The 16,136-nt window shown below is 43.7% G+C and overlaps 1 protein-coding gene across 1 annotated transcript in view; it reads right to left on the bottom strand.

Annotated features, from left to right (window-relative positions):
- Positions 1-15,749, bottom strand: part of Slc45a2 (solute carrier family 45, member 2) — a 28,513-nt gene extending 12,764 nt beyond the window's left edge. The window contains exons 1-3 of the mRNA NM_053077.3: positions 15,269-15,749; positions 13,466-13,642; positions 3,670-3,995 (exon numbers count right to left, since the gene is read on the bottom strand). Of these exons, the coding sequence (NP_444307.1) occupies positions 3,670-3,995; positions 13,466-13,642; positions 15,269-15,653 (888 nt within the window). The 5' untranslated portion in view covers positions 15,654-15,749. The remainder of the gene's footprint in view (positions 1-3,669; positions 3,996-13,465; positions 13,643-15,268) is intronic.
- Between the last annotated feature and the right edge of the window lie 387 nt (positions 15,750-16,136).

Below are 16,136 nucleotides of genomic sequence, written 5' to 3'. Positions count from 1 at the left end.
TATTTAATCATTAAAAGATGTCGAATTTTGTCTAATGTTATTTGCACATTTTGTCAAATAATCACATGGTGTTATCCTGTTGCAATCAATGTGATATAGTGTGCCACATTTATTGACTTATACATCACAAACAATCTTTGCATTCTAGGAGAACATGTCCCTGATCACGGTAGATAATCCTTTGAATGTGTTGCTGTCTTTGGTTTGCTAGTATTCTGTTGAGGATCTCGGTATCAGTGCTTATCAAGAATGTGGGCGTGTGAATCTTTCATTGTTTTACTGCCAGTGTCTGTCTTTGCCATCAGCATAATTATGATTTTATAGATGTGTTTGGAAGTGTTCCCTCCTTTTGGATGTGTTTAAAAGGCTTTGGAAAGTATTGGCATTAGTGACATGCTTGGTAGACTTCAATGGAATTTTATTCAGCTGTAAACACAGCATGACATATTTTCACATTTCTTATAACCTCTTCTGTGATCTCTTGGTTGCTTAGAGGAATGTTATTGGATGTCCACATATTTGTGAATACTTTGAAGTTTCCTGTATTATCCACTTCTAGTTCTGTATAGCTCTGCACTGCTGTAGTTGGAAAGGCCCTCCATGTCATGGTTTTCCTTTATTCTTCTCTCATACTTTACATCCCAACTGCAGTGTCCCTTCCCTCCACTCTTCCCAGTCCTCCCACCTCCCCTCTCCCCATGAAAGAGAGAGAAAGAGACAGACAGACAGAGACAGAAACAGAGACACAGAGAAAGAGAGACAGACAGACAGACACAGACAGACAGACAGAGACAGAAACAGACACACACAGAGAGACAGAGAGAGAGAGAGAGAGGGGGAGAGAGAGAGAGAGAGAGAGAGAGAGAGAGAGAGAGAGAGAGAGAGAGAGAGAGAGAGCAGGTTTGCCAGGGATATCAACTGAACATGGCATTTCAAGTTACAATAAGACTAAGAACGAACCCTCAAATCATGGCAGGATACGGCAAGCCAGAATGAGGAAAAGGATCCCAATAGCACATAAAAGAGTCAGAGATTCCCCCACTCCCACTATTAGGAGTCCCACAAGAACACCAAGCTAATAGCCATAACATATGTGCAGAGGACCTAGCTCAGACCCATGCAGGCTCTGTGATTGTAACTCATTCCTAAGGAATATTCCCCATTCTGTTCAATGGAGGGAAATGTGTATTCTGATGCCATTAGGTGTGTAAAGTACAGTTCAAATCCCATGTTTTCTTGCTGATTCTCTCTGGATAATTTGTCCAGCCTTGCAAGTCTTGCTTCAGTGCCTGTGATCTCTACTGCAGGGTATTCTGTCCCTTCAGATCTGTCAACCGTGGCTGCTACTGCTGACGATGTTTATCAAGTTTCTCTTTTGGTGAACTAATCCTCTTACCATATGCTCTACTAGGAAGTCCCTTGTTTTACAAATTTGACTGAAAGTCTACTTTATATAAGAGTGGCCAAGGTAGAGTTTTATCACCTTTTCCCCCAAACACACTAAGGGAATTTTGATTTTTTTTGTTGTTGATTGTTGTTGTTGTGTCCTTACTCTACGGCATTGTTGTTGCCCCCTCTTCTACCAGGAGCAATCTTCCCCAGATCTCCACTTCAAACCCTGACCCTCATTCAAGCACCACGCTGGGGTGACTTTTTTTTTTTAAGTCCTCAAAGCCTTGCTCTATTTCCTTAAGAACAATTTCTCCATTTTGCGAAATATATTGCACGTTTAGCTATGAGAATCATTACCATCATAGAAATGTGTGCCATTTTGATTCCCTGCTGGTGGGCACACGGATGAGTGACCGTCTAAGTGCTGTCTGTAGACTTACCACCCATTCTTGACAATGGTTAGACAAGATGTAATGTTCTAGTACCCACTCTTCCCATGAGACTTGGACTTACTGAGGGCCAGTTTGGCTGAAATTAAAAACAACAACAACAACAAAAACCTTCGACCTGGCTGAAGCTCTTAGTACTGTGGTGCAGGTGGGAGACAGAGATGCTCCACTCTGTCCCCATCCCTTCCTTCCCCAGGTATTTGACTTTTATCTTGATAGGAAGATATAGCTTCCTATTTCCTCTTCCTCATTTGTCTTTCATGCTGCTTTGCCCTGTGAATCTCTTGCATACGTAATTCTACCCAACACACCTGCCTTTTAGAACATCTCAATGGAAACATTGCTGTTGTGGCATCTTCTATTCTGTGCCTCGCTGTGATGGTATAAATGGCTCATGCCCATTTATAATCTCCCAGGCAAAGGAACTGACTTATAAATTCCTAAGAACAGGATCTGGACATTAGTCAATGTAGTGGTCTCAGAATCCTTAATATAGGGCTGTGTATGTACTCAGTATCTAAACCAGTTTGTTAAATGAATGATAATTCGTTCATATTAATAGCATACATATATGCTTATATACTTAATTTAAAGTCTAAAATTCACCTTTTTTTCTTTGTATTGGTTGCAAAATCCAATAATTCTGGCAAATACGCTAAGCCAACAGGAGAAGCTGACCTCGGGAGAGCTGTGAAGTAGTGGACTGTTTATAGAACTTTGGAGCAGACTCCCTGTTTGTGCTTAGAGCACTCAGCATTCTCACAGATACAAAAGAACACACCTTACCATCCAGTGGGAACCATCCTGAGTGAGTTACATGGGAACTGCATACTATCCCTTGCTGGTGGATAAAATTACGTTCTCGTTTTACAGAAACATAAATGTCCAAGGTCATCCATTTAAAAAGATATTAGTACCAGGATTTGACAAATGTCTAAATCTTTAGGCTGCTCTACAACCACCCTGTCAGTTATTCGTTGAGTGAATAATGCAGGTGAGCCAAGCACAAGACTTCCATGTGGATCCGTTGTATAACCCCAAGATATTGAAGGGCAGCTGGCAGAAGGCTGTGTTTACTGGATCAATGTAGTCTAATCTGCCTTTTTATTGCAGCGGAAGGGCTCTACACTTGTACCTTGAAAGCATTTCCCGTCCTATGTGGCTTTGAACTTTCAAAATGTGGCTAATGCAACTAGTGGAGACTTAATTTTATTTCATTTTGATTAACCGTAATTTAAGCAGTTCTGTGCGGTTAGTGGCTTCTATATCAGCCAACATCATTCTAATCTCTTCGCTGACCATTTCCTCTGAACCTTGATCCTTTTCTCTGGCAGATGGGTTTTTGTGGTTTTGTTTTTGTTTTGTGTTTTTAAGTTGAAGCTAATGAACCTTTTGCCCAGCTAATTGAAAATGGATTGAAAGGATTATCCAACCCAGTCGTGTTATGCAAATTCATATGTCTAATCCTGTCATTAACTCAATGACATTGTCATCTGAAGGAACAAAGTTGTAGATTGTAATTCTTTATCTAAAAGACTATGTCCTGTGGCCAGAAGGTGGCTGGAGAGTTCTCACATGGTCTCACTGTTACAGATGTCTCACCTTCCCCAGTTTGATGCTTTGAAAGGAGTAAGAGGCAAGAGAACCACTGAGGCACAAAATTCTCATTCCAACAGGGAATGACTAAGGGAGGTTTTAAAGGTTCAAATAGACTTCACAAAACTTCACATCAGACAAGCAAACAAGACAAATTTCACAAAGAACAAAGTGACTTAGCAAGAAAACTTCCCCCATGTGGAGAAAAAGAAAAAAGAATTTGCATCTTTACCTGGCCAGAAGGCTTTTTGTTTTTCCATTCCTGTACTGGCTGCTCTGTGTCTGCACCTCCATTTTTAACTTTCTCAATAGAACCGTATTCATGCATCCCACTGGCTGACAGCGACGAGCCCTGAGGGTCCTGCTGTGAGGGAGGGTCAGTTGCAGCATCTCTGAGTGGAGCTTCAGGGATACTGCACAGGTGTGTGATGAAGCACAAGATGAGAACCAGGGCAGAGAAGAAGAACATGACCTGGAATTCTGTGCCCAGCAGCCTTCCCAGATCTAGATGCACCCAGTCTATGGCACCCAAAATGTAGCCAAGGGCACCTCCAAAACCTAGAAAGCAAAGGGGGTGGGAGAGAGAGAGAGAGAGACAGAGAGAGATATGCATTAGCATATTCAGTCAGTCATGTTTATTTCCCACCATGCACAGACCTTCCCCTTCTGTGGAAAAGCTCCCTGAGGAAAGCAGAGACTGCCTGTAGTGATGAAGCGCCAACACAGCAAGAGGCTAAGACAGTGTGGGTTCAAGACTCATCTCTGGCATTTATTTGCTGTGACCTTAGTCCTGTGTATCTTTTATGGAGTAATAACATACAAGTAACCTACCAAGAAGGTCAATGGTATGGAAATGAAAAATGTTCAATACAGCAGTGAACGCACAGCAAATAAAATACCGTCCTTGGAGATACTGTCACCTTCCCAACCTGTATCCTCTATACTACTTAAAGACAACAAAAACGTAACAACAAGCAAAAAACTCAAATTATTGACCCAAATTAGTCCATAAAAATCAATTTCCAGTGGCAGTAAAAAGAGATGATTTTATTATCCTCCTCCACCACCAAGCTTCTTGAGAAAATACAAACTAGCTTGGGATGATCTAAGAACCTTGACATCTATCTTCATCTCTGTGGAAGGTCTAGCTACATGCTTGCCCTTGATAGCTACAGAAATAAGAACAAAAACTGAAACGTGATTTTTTTTCTAAGTTTATTATCATCATATGGGACTCTAAAGGGAAGGTTTCCTGCTTCCTGCTTTATGTGCCTCATATAAACATGGTGTCACTTGAGAGACTCTGAAATTCGACTCATCAAAATTGATTCCTCCCTAATTCTGACATTTAAAACACCGTTATTAGTGTTCTGTTCTCCTGACTTCCTGCTTTAAATACAAACATTCCTTCTATGCGTAAGACCTTACGCAGATTAGCAACAAAACTGAGTACTGTGACTCAGATATTGCTGACATTGGTGATTTCTTAAAACCTAAGGCTAGAAGAGAGACACATCAAGAGATTTGAAAATGTGCAGTAAATGACCGAATTCCAGACGCACCCACTACATATGTCACAAGTTTGAGTAGGACTGCTTCTTCTGTCCAAACCTTTTCGGCATCAGCCACTGAGCATGCCTTAGCAAGCATGGGTTGTTTGACTTAGTGGATCAGCCTCTGAGCATGCCTTAGCAAGCATGGGTTGTTTGACTTAGTGGATCAGCCACTGAGCATGCCTTAGCAAGCATGGGTTGTTTGACTTAGTGGATCGATTTGCAGCTTTATTCGTTGAGTGAGCTTCCATTTCAGATAAAGACAGGTTCCTCATCAACCAGGGGACCTGGAAGCAAACGCAACTGAGAGTTCCCACCTCTGATGATGGGCGACAGCTCCACTGACAATGTGATTGCCCCGCAAGCATGAGAATCAGAGGTCAGATCTCCAGCACCCGCATGAAGTATCTGGTCCAGAAGCATGAGCCTTCTCTGTGGGAAGGCAGACACCACGGAAGAGAAGCAGGAAGGTGAAGAGCCACATGTGGAAGAAGTGAAGCACGTGGAAAGGTCTTGCTATAAAAATGCACTGCATTAAGACCCAGTCCAGCCTCCAAGGCTGCAAGAATCCAAAACCATTGCTAGTAGATCTGGTAGAATGTGTGCTTTAAGAGCATGGCTGTGTATGAGCCACAGAGTGTTCACAGTGGGTGCACATGTGTTAGTGAGCCATTTTGGCAGTGACGACCCAGAGTCTTGGCAGACTTTTGGAAGGTCGGAGAGTGGGAGGTTAGATGTACATCTCCCTCCTCTCAAGGGACTTCGGAAATCCACCTCTAGAAGGGGCCTCCCATGAGGCAGTAAGACCTGCATGTAGGAATGGCTGTGCAGTAAATCCGGACAGATGAGTTTGTCATGTGTCCTGCTCGGTTCCACTTGTCACACATTGCCATGGTCAGCCGTCATTTGAGGAAGCATGCTAGTTATTCACAGTTGCTACGACCTATAGAGTTGCCACTGGCAAAGCATTAGTGCATTCATGAACTGATGCATGTAGAACTGTGCATGGGAGAGACTCGGGATACAGTCCCTGGGAGCTCTTGTCTCATTTTTGGCCGCAGATCAACACAGAACTTCATTTTGTGTTTCTGTTTAAGGACTCTTTTACTGCAGTCCGTTGTTAGCTCAGCCTCCATGGGCTTAGAAACAACAGACAACATTCCATCACTATATTTAGGGCCACTTTCGTTTCCTTTGGGATGAGGTCTCTAGCTTTGAAATGGTGATCCTCCTGCCTCTGCCTCTTCAATGATGAAATGATAGTCCTGAAACACCCCACTTGTCTATTTTGGGGGGTTAATTTAGGCAACAAACTCTAATACGGGGCACAAAACTGTTCTGTACATGGCACCAGATATTCGTTAAAAGATCCCTACTTGTAGTATATGAGAAGCAAAACAAGGAGGAAGAATGTAATGTCTCTTTGTTTAAAGACGCCTTTCCTATTGTATTCTACTTATTAGCCTGGGAACTCAGCCGGCAATGTGCAAATCAGGTGACTCAAATACTCTTCCATTCTATAGAGGTCCTTGATGTAAATGTTGGTGTCACAATGACATTCTGGAGCGGGCAAACTTATGTGTATAGACTCCAACAATAGTAGGCAATGGCTGTGTTTTATCTTTCTACTAGGATGCAAGGAAGGGCGGATATAGAGAGTTTAAAGCTCAGAGCTGATCTCCCACCATCCCTGTGTGTGAATAAGAAGAGCAACTGGCCTGGAGGAAGCTGAGAATTTGTGGTCCAAGGGAGCCTTGTAAATAGAATGAAAGATGATGGGTGCTGACCACTAAGGCATGGTGGGACTGTGAGCAGCCTATACCAGTGTTGGGCAGTTGTTGCTCAACCTACAGACTTTCCCTCCCAAACATTTGCTTTCTATACCACTAACGCTTGGATGCAGCCCCTGAGGTGGGAGGGGGCATTCCAATCTGACTGAGGCCAGTTCTCCCTGTCCTGTGAAAAGCCCCTTAACATACAGGCAATTAGACTTAAGTTTGCCTTTGCAGAGTCACATCTGTTTTAGGCACAAAATTTCATCCAACGTTGTCTTTTGCTGGGTGTTTCCTGTGCTGCAGGCTAGAAAGTGTGTGGTAAACCAGTGTCAAAATCATACCGTTCTTACTTAACCAGATGCATGTAGATAATATGCAAAGTGCCTTTGCCCAAGAGTACACATGCCCTGAGATCGCAGGTTCTGTTCCCGATGGATGGCTCTAATTTGTGCTAACATACCAAATCCACTAATGGTTCCCACAAAAACACCCACTGTCATTATCTCATCACATTTATAGAAGGGAGTTTCTCAATTTAAGCACGGAAAGTGGCTCACTAACCTAGTTCAGAAACTCCCTGTTCTGTGACAGGACTCAGAAAACCTGACTCCACTTTCTTTTTTGATTAAGGATTAGAGATGAGTATATTTTCATCTCATTAGTAAGTCTGGATTTTAAGCCATTTGTGACTACCTACAGTTCATTGTTCAAGTCTACATAATGAATATTTATAACTCTTAAGTGCTAGTGCACCTGGACGGTGAATGATGCTCTTGCACCTCCTAGTGGTATCCAAGAAGAATGGAGCTTACCTGCTGAGGGGAAAAACCCTTTTGAGCCATCGCAAATCCTCGGCCTTGCTCTCTCGCTCCAGAAGCTGCTGTGGTACCTATTGCAAATCCAGTAGTTGCACCGGTGCATCTGGACCCCACTTCACCTCAGAGACTCATAAATCTCCCGGAGCCATCGGAAACCATCCAGGTCCTCCTGGAACTAGTGGAGGTGAATCTTCCACCCTTTCTTCTCCAGATGAAGAGTTCTGAGAGTCACTTTACAGAGCTCAAGGACCATGGAGATGGAAAGGAGAAGCCAACTCCATAATACCTGGTTGGCACACTTGGTGACATTTCCCTCCTTCTCTATGGAATTCCGTCCTAAGTGAACAGTTTGTCCAGATTCCCTCTGCTGGACCTGTATGGGAATCCAAATTCCAGATTCCTGGGACTCCACTCTTACAGGAATCTGAACTACTGACATCATATCTTTAGCTAACTGTTGTCTTGTTGAATGTTACTACTCCTCTTCTACGTCCAGTAGGGTGGCCTTGGGTTAGTCGCTTTACCTCCCAGCAATACAGCCTAAGAAATGTGAAATAGCATATCTGTCACACCGACAGCTCCTGAGCCCCTCCCACATTTATGCTCACGGCACTGGCTGCAGAGCAATGAAAAGGAGAGATATTCCTGCCAGCAGGGATGAAGATGAAGACAAAACAAATGAATAAATAATATGAGACTGTGTGTGTGTGTGTGTGTGTGTGTGTGTGTGTGTCCGCACAGGCTCAGTGGTCAGAACAAGAAGGCCAAGAAAATTGGTACCCAGACTTCCATCACAGAAGAGAGTATAGAAAAGCTCTCTCCTAGGGACATTGGGACCAGTGACAATAACAAGCATAGAAAGGTAAGCAAAAAAAAAAAAAATCCATTCATACAAGGAGAGCATAGAGTAGCCATCAGTAGAGAACAGGAGGGGATAGAGGGAAGCTTGGTAGTAGGTGACACAGCACAGATAGATCCAAAGAATTAAGTCTAACCATCTACAGCACTCCAGCTACTGACATTCCAAGTTTTGTGTGGCACCAAGAAAGAGAGTTAGAAGGTTCTCAACATATTGAGACAACGATCATGAAAAGGGGGGATGCTAATGCGCCTGATTGATCGCTGTACACTGTACATTGAAGCATTGAAGGTTTCTACACACAGAACCCTGTAAGGACAGATAGTACACGCTGACGTATTAGAAATTAAAATATTAAAGTGAAGCGGGTGGGGGTCGTCCTTGCTTTCTGCTCTGACTTATCCTTTGTAAAGTGCCTGAGGGGGGAGATGTGAAAGTGTCCCACAGGCACAAACTTCAAAGGGAAACCAGTTGATGAAACAAAACCATTCATCCAACAATCACTCACAAATGAGAAAAGGTTTAAATAGCCCCAAACATGAAAGGTGGTTCTTTTGTACCAAATAAAAAGTTTGGTTAAAGGGGTTCTATCAGAAACTATTTTTAACTCTCTTCTCAGTCTTCAATTATTTGCCAAACACAGCATTTTTAGTTTTTACATTAGCATTTTGGGGGCATACTTTGAAGTGCTTTTGTGAAGTTAAAAGACACCAAGTCTAATGCATTTCCCCCTCTTCCTCTGAAGGAATGCAGTCTCTCCCTGAAGCGCTCATTACAGACGCAACTTTCAATGATGGAGCCATAGAGAAAGCAACTGAGCACAAAGGTCTTCCACCTGACCCTTCACATAGATCTTCATTCTGTACATGGAACCTTTTGCCAGTTCGTTTGCAATTAATGTCATAGACTCCCAGGTCTGGAGGGAAACAAACTGCAGACATCCTGAGCCTGCACTGCAGCCAAGGGGAGACACGATTTTCCAAGGTGCCTGATTCAAGTTTGCCACCAACAGATAGTTTGTGCTGCCCAGGGCAGTACAGTCTGGAGTTTAACTTAGCACAGATCCACCGGGTTAGGAACTCTCAACATAAAGAAGAAAATTTCTACCCATAAGTATGGATTGGCTGGCTCGCTGGGTTCCATGGCCTCAGGTGATCTCTATACCGACAGATCTGTATATTGAGTGACTATGGGTATGTCCACCAAACCCATCATGGCATCTGCTAACCCAGGGCTGGAGAGATGACAGTTTTTGTGGAATAGACAAAGGGTGGAATAAAAATTGTTCCCCAGAAGCCAGTAGAAAAATGTCTTCAGCACATAAATATACACAGAGACACACAGAAGCAGGCTAGAAAATATTCACAATGAACTCTTCGACACATTTTTGCAAAGCATTTAGAAATGATGGTCTAAACAGTTTGGAAACAAATGAAAAGAACTTCAGGTTCCTGGGATGGCTAGATTGCCTGTGTGAATGTTATGTTTATGGAAATCCAAATAGTCCCTGACACTGAATATGCCTTTGTCAGAAAATGCTTGCTTTGAGTAGAATACTGGGGTCATCGGTTTTATTCAAAGACAGAGCCGAGTGATAAGGCACTGCTTCTGTCTGTCTCTGTCTCTGTCTCTGTCTCTGTCTCTGTCTCTGTCTCTGTCTCTGTCTCTCTCTCTCTCTCTCTCTCTCTCTCTCTCTCTCACACACACACACACACACACACACACACACACACACACACACTGTACGTGCCACTTTACATACACAGAACAAGACATGCCACATTTTATGAGTGGCCCAGTAGTGACCGTTATGAACAATGCAGCGTCATCACCGAGTACTGAGAGACTTTAAGAATGAGGCTCTAAATTGGGCAGAACGTTGGTGTACTGCCCTAGATGAGGAGGAGTTTGCACTTGCCCTTCTACTGGGGAGTGGACCTGCTTGAAGCTGTCCACAGTGATCTCCCACAGGACCAAACACAAACACTGGAGACACTGCCTGTCATCCAGAATTTGGTCCTTATACTGAGACAGAACAAAGGAAAACAAAGAAATCAAGTGTTTCTTTAAGGCCAATACACAGTTATGTCTGTATTTTATGTAAGGATTGGCTTTCTCCTTTGTAGTAATAAATGCTCCTTCTTTATTAGTAATGGATCCCTAATGGATCCCAATTTGCTCCAGGGAAACAAGTGTCCCGGTCCCTAAAAATGAAAAACTAAACAAACCCTCACTTTTCAACCTCAGTGGCCTACTAGATGATCTAGATATGCTCAATGAGAAACAAATAAACGTCTGTGGGGAGTAGAAAACTCGTTCCTCCTTTAAAAAGATGATATCTCTTCCCCTTCTTTCTTCCATGACTCTTCTCTCCACCCCCCCACACACACACCTCACCCCACTCCTCTTACAAGAAACATGCTAGAACTATGGCAACCGTCATGTATCCAAGAGGCAACACACCGACAAAGTAACCAAATAAAAGTTAAGTTGCTGCTGACATAGACTGCTGACCAAACACCAAAGTGTATTCTCTCCCCTAAATGTTTGTTGTTCAAGAAGAATAAACCAATATCAGTGTTTGACCCGCTGTCCTGTGAGCATTGTTATGATCACCCCCTTTCCTAAGCTATCCAGGCCTTGAGCACCTGCCACACACAGGAGGATGGGAAGAGTCAGGATGTAGATAATATGGAGGGACTCCAATGGGATTGCAACTAAGAGCAAACTAACATGCACAGAATGCTGTTCACCTCTGCATCACCTCTCAGCTTCTCACTCATTCATTCACACACACATTTTTTTGTCAATAGCTTCTTCTTTCACGAACTGAATGGTACAAATGGGGTGGTCGTGAATGTCCTAAAATAGGAGGCAGAAAAATTGAAAGGCTAGGAAAGAAATTAGATGGCAATTGTCCTTTGAGAACAAAGTGAGCTTTTAAATTGAGAAGTACTAGAGAGTTTCCTCATAGGTGGGCTGAACTTTCCCTTATCACCAATTGCCCTTCCCGTCAAAGTCAGGGTCTGCAGGCATTTTAGGAGAACACGGGATGACAGATGTCTGCAAGTCAGGAAGAGAGGCTTTGCCAGAACCCATCTCTGTCAACACCTTGACCTTGGATTGCTCTCCTCCAAGACTGTAGTGATAACCTTTCTGATAGTCAAGCCAGCTGGGCAGCAGCAGTCCCGTGGCATGGAAGACCAGGCTGACCAGAGAACCCCCAGGGGCTGTGCCCTGACGGACCTGTGAATGGTGATGTGCAGCCCACCTCTCCCTGCTCAAGAAATCCACTCACTAAACTTCTGTGCTTTGATTATTTTGTGGATTGAGTCCAAGGCTAAGTTAGAAATTACGTCAAATAGAAATTACGTCAAATGGCAATTTTGTCTGGGACCTTCTCCTTAGGAGGAGGGTGGGAAATTCCAAGTATTTTTGACTCCAGTGGGACACTCTGAGCAACACAAGACCTTGAATCCAGAGAAGAAAAGTAGGCAGATCTGGGATGAGTTGAGGAAGGGAAATAAATATGATCAAAATATAGTGTTTGAAATTCTCAATGAATAAGTAAGACATCATTAAAATTAAGACTAGAAGAAGGAAAGGGTAGGTTCCCCTCTTGCATTGTGTCAACATTTATTCTGAGCATGTGCAGTGTGAATGTCCACGGTAAAAGATCCAGGAGACGAGAGAATGAAACAGCCCTGAGGTCTGCCCTGGAAATACAGTGAGAGTTACTCGGAGCACAAAGAATGTGGAGGAATAATGTAAGATGTGGCTTGAGGTGCGGGGTGAACACAGCCTGTGGGCTGGTGGGGTGGAGAGATGGCTCAGTGGTTATGAGTGTTTGTTGCGCTTAATGATGGGGATAAAATTTCCATGGGAGTAGACGTCCAGGTGAGGGGATAAGGCTGCTGAGCAATAAGAGCAAAGACGAAGCAGGATTCTTCTCAAACCCTGGCTTTATTCTGCAGCATTTATACGTCCAGACACATGGAGGTCAGGGGCCTCCTCCTGCCTTCTGTGTCATGGCTGCCCTGTGCCTCTGTGTCATGGCTGCCCTGCTGCCTTCTTTAAAAGCAGTAGAATGGTTTGCTGCACTGGGTAGCCTTGTCCCTCCACAGTTTCACTGTTTTTATATTTCCAGAATGACAAGGCTACACTGGATGGCTTCACATGCAGGAGCTAAATCTTGGCTCTGAGGGTAGGGACCCACATGGACATGGGGGTGGGGTGGGAGGTGGGGCTAGGGTTCCTCCAACTTTAAGTACCCTTGGCCTGACTAAGAAGGCAATGTAATTAAGTGGTCTGACAGGGTCAGATATAAAGATCCCCCTGGCTTCACTTAAAGTGTTAACAGGGTCCAGCGCCTACCTGGTGTGCTACCAAGCACTGCTTAGGAAACAGCCCAGTGGCAATCAAGGGAGGCTGACAACAGGTCCCTAGCAATTGAAAGAGCCCTCAATGCCCACCCAACATGGACATTTATAGATTGATCTCTTTATATACTGAAAAGCTCTTGAAGATGGTGGAGTTTCGTTTGCTTGCTTTAACTCTAGTTTTGGTTTCAAATGCATCTCTTAGGACATCTCCAGTCCTTATCAAATAAAAGGCAAATTCCTGGGCCCCATCTGAGATGGACTGAATTAGCATAAGGGGAGGAAGAACCCAGAAACCTGCATTTTCAATGCATCCCTAGTAAGGCTGGGGCTGCATGACAGACGAATGCCCCGAGGCTCATTGCTTTAAAGAGAATGTTCAGTGCACAGGACTCCTTCCTACATTTTGCAGTGTTCTGAAGAAACCTCTTATGTAAACTTCCTTTTCAGGAACTCTGCAGCCCAGTCATGAGCTTACTTTGTTCAGGGACACAGATGGAGACGGGCCAGAGCGCGTGATAGGCACTTCCTATCAACTGACCCATTCATCCAAAAGGTTCTAAGTGCAGAGACACTGGATGCGTCCGCTGACATTTCTCCCTGTCTGCAAAGCGGATGGACCAGCTTTCTGGAATATTCCCTACCTGTGAAGAGGGCATGGTAGTGGAGGCCCTTCTCCTTGTCCTGGTGGGAGCAGACATCAAATAAGTAGGCTTTGATGGGCCCGTCAATGAAGTCAGCAGAAAAATCGAAGAGAACCACACCTACCATGGTGATGCTTATGGCCCAGATCAGCTTCTGCCTTGGGTTAGCAACCAAAGCTAAAAGAAAAACAAACATAGGCCTTCTAAATCAGGTTTAAACAACCCACATATTTTTTATTTCACTTAAACTCCCATCAAATCACCTTGTTTTGGTTTTGTAGGTTGGGTTTTACATCTAGAAAATGGCTTCCCCCCACCCCCCATGTTTAAGAAAGTACCAATTGGATGCCTCATAAAGACAAATGCATAGGTAGAAATACAAATATATAGGTTGGTGATAGGAGAAAATGGGGAGTGACTTCCAGTGGTGGAGACTTTCTTTGGGGAGGGGTATGAAAATATCCTAGAAATAGAGTGATAATGGTTGCGTGATCTTGGGACTGTTCTAAAGAGCACTGAGTTACACATTTTAAATGACATCTCTTTAAATTAAAAATAATAACAATATGAAATAAGATGGACACAATTCTTCAAATCCCAGCTGCAGTGACAGCTACTCTTTGAGGCACCCCTTTATGCAAGTGTGGACCCACAGTTGTACAGAGGCACCCAAACATGGGGCTCCTCAGTCTCTGGAGTACCTGACTGCCATCCTAACTGTTTTGTCAAAATACAGATTGCTGGCCCCATTTTCCAGGACTCTGACTTGGCCGGTATGGGGAGTGAGTATGAGAATTTGTGGCTCCATCGCCCTTCCATGCACACTTTTGAATGGCCCAGACAAATGAAAACCTTGTCTATCCCCAACCAACCCTCTCCAGTTCCTTTGGTTTATCGAGACAGGCACTGTAGCGCTTTTAACACCTATGTAAGATCCGTTCTATCTGTATGCTCTGTCCATCTACCGAATCTGTCAAGAATGATAAAGTTGTTTCCCTGATTTATAGTTTGCTTTGTTAACCTAAGAGTGGTGTGTAATATATGAACATATTTGAAACATTCCTGTATAAAAGAGAAAAATAAACCTCTCCTCTCTTTCCTACCTCCAGTACTTATATTTCCTATTTATATCTCACACTTCCATATTTGTACATCCTCCTAAATATATAAAAATGGTACCTGCTTGAGCTGTATCATACTCATTCACTTCCTACTGGCATAAATGGTATTGAAATATGTGCCCCTCAGGGTCTCTTTTCCAATATACTGTCACCAAGTACATAGAATTTAGTAGCTAATTTGCAGCTAGAAATATTGCTTTAACACCAAATTCTTCGTCCAGAATTTGCAATGCAAAAGCACTCCCAGAGCTGACAGGCCTGTGCCCTAAACCAATTAAAATGTTAAGCACCCAGAATTAGGCCTTATTTGTACACAGCAGGTAGTTTGTTACAAAGGCTTATAGCTGGACAATTTAACAAAGTCTTCCATGAGGCATAAGTGGCTCAAAACTCCTTCGACTGGTAAATAAATAAAAATAATTTTTAAGAATATAATTTGATGAAATAGATATAAGCTCAATCCCATTTTTAAAACCTTGCAATAATAAAAGGCAGCGTCGAGATGGTTCTGGAAGTAAAAGCCCCTCAGCCCCAGGCTCGGGGTCATCCAAAGGTGGGAGGGAGGTCACTGCATGCTGAGAGAGAGAGAACGTTAGTTCTAGCCATTTTCTATGCGGCATTAAAAAATACTGATGACATTTTAACCCAGCAGTTAACTATGGGATCTGTGCGATCCACTTACCTGATACGACCGCATCTCCATTGAGGTACAGAGCCATTCCCAAGAGCATCATAATGGCCAGAGTCAGGATGTATGGTCTCCGGCGACCCCAACGGGCCCTGCAGTGATCACTGGCTGATCCCACCACAGGCTGGAGCAGGAATCCCAAGATGGGGCTTAGGAGCCACACCATGCTGTACAGGCTCTTAGGCAGGCCCACGCTGAGCAGAACTGGAGTCACATAAGCTGCCTCCACCGCATAGCAAAACTCTCGGCCAAACATGGCCATGCTGTGCATGACAAGTCTCCCTGTGGATCTCTTGGGTTGCTCCACAGAGCCAAAGGGGCAATCCTCGGCTAAGGATTGATAGGTATGGGTGTCAGTCGGCCCATTGCTTCCACTCATGACCACGGAGAAAATAGCCTTCTTGCGTGGTCCTCAGATTTGTGCTCCAAACCGGGTCTGACATGGAGCCTGTCAGAGCAACCAACAGAGATGGTCAGGCTGGAGGAGGGGCTGAAATTCTTTCATGCCTCCAAGATCACAAGTTACGGTGAGAAGCAAAGGGGGCGTTGGCACTCGGAAGCATGACAGAGATTAGCTGCTGTGAGCCCTCGGGGTCCTTAGAATGCTTGTGCCTCTCTAAAGATCTTCCTTCACACAGTCAGTCTCTCTCTCTCTCTCTCTCTCTCTCTCTCTCTCTCTCTCTCTCTCTCTCTCTGTCTGTCTTTCCACACACACAATTGTACACCTCTTAGTTTCATAGCTTAAAAATCATAAAGTTTCCTTAGACAGAGACTAACTAAAAATGTAAATAATCCAATAATTTCTATAAACTTCTCTCTATAGATCTGGATATTCTGTTTTCCAGAATTCACACTTTCTACC

The sequence above is a fragment of the Mus musculus genome, chromosome 15, assembly GCF_000001635.26.
Source record: "Mus musculus strain C57BL/6J chromosome 15, GRCm38.p6 C57BL/6J".
In the NCBI taxonomy this organism is placed as follows: domain Eukaryota; kingdom Metazoa; phylum Chordata; class Mammalia; order Rodentia; family Muridae; genus Mus; species Mus musculus.
This window is presented reverse-complemented; position numbering and strand designations above follow the sequence as displayed.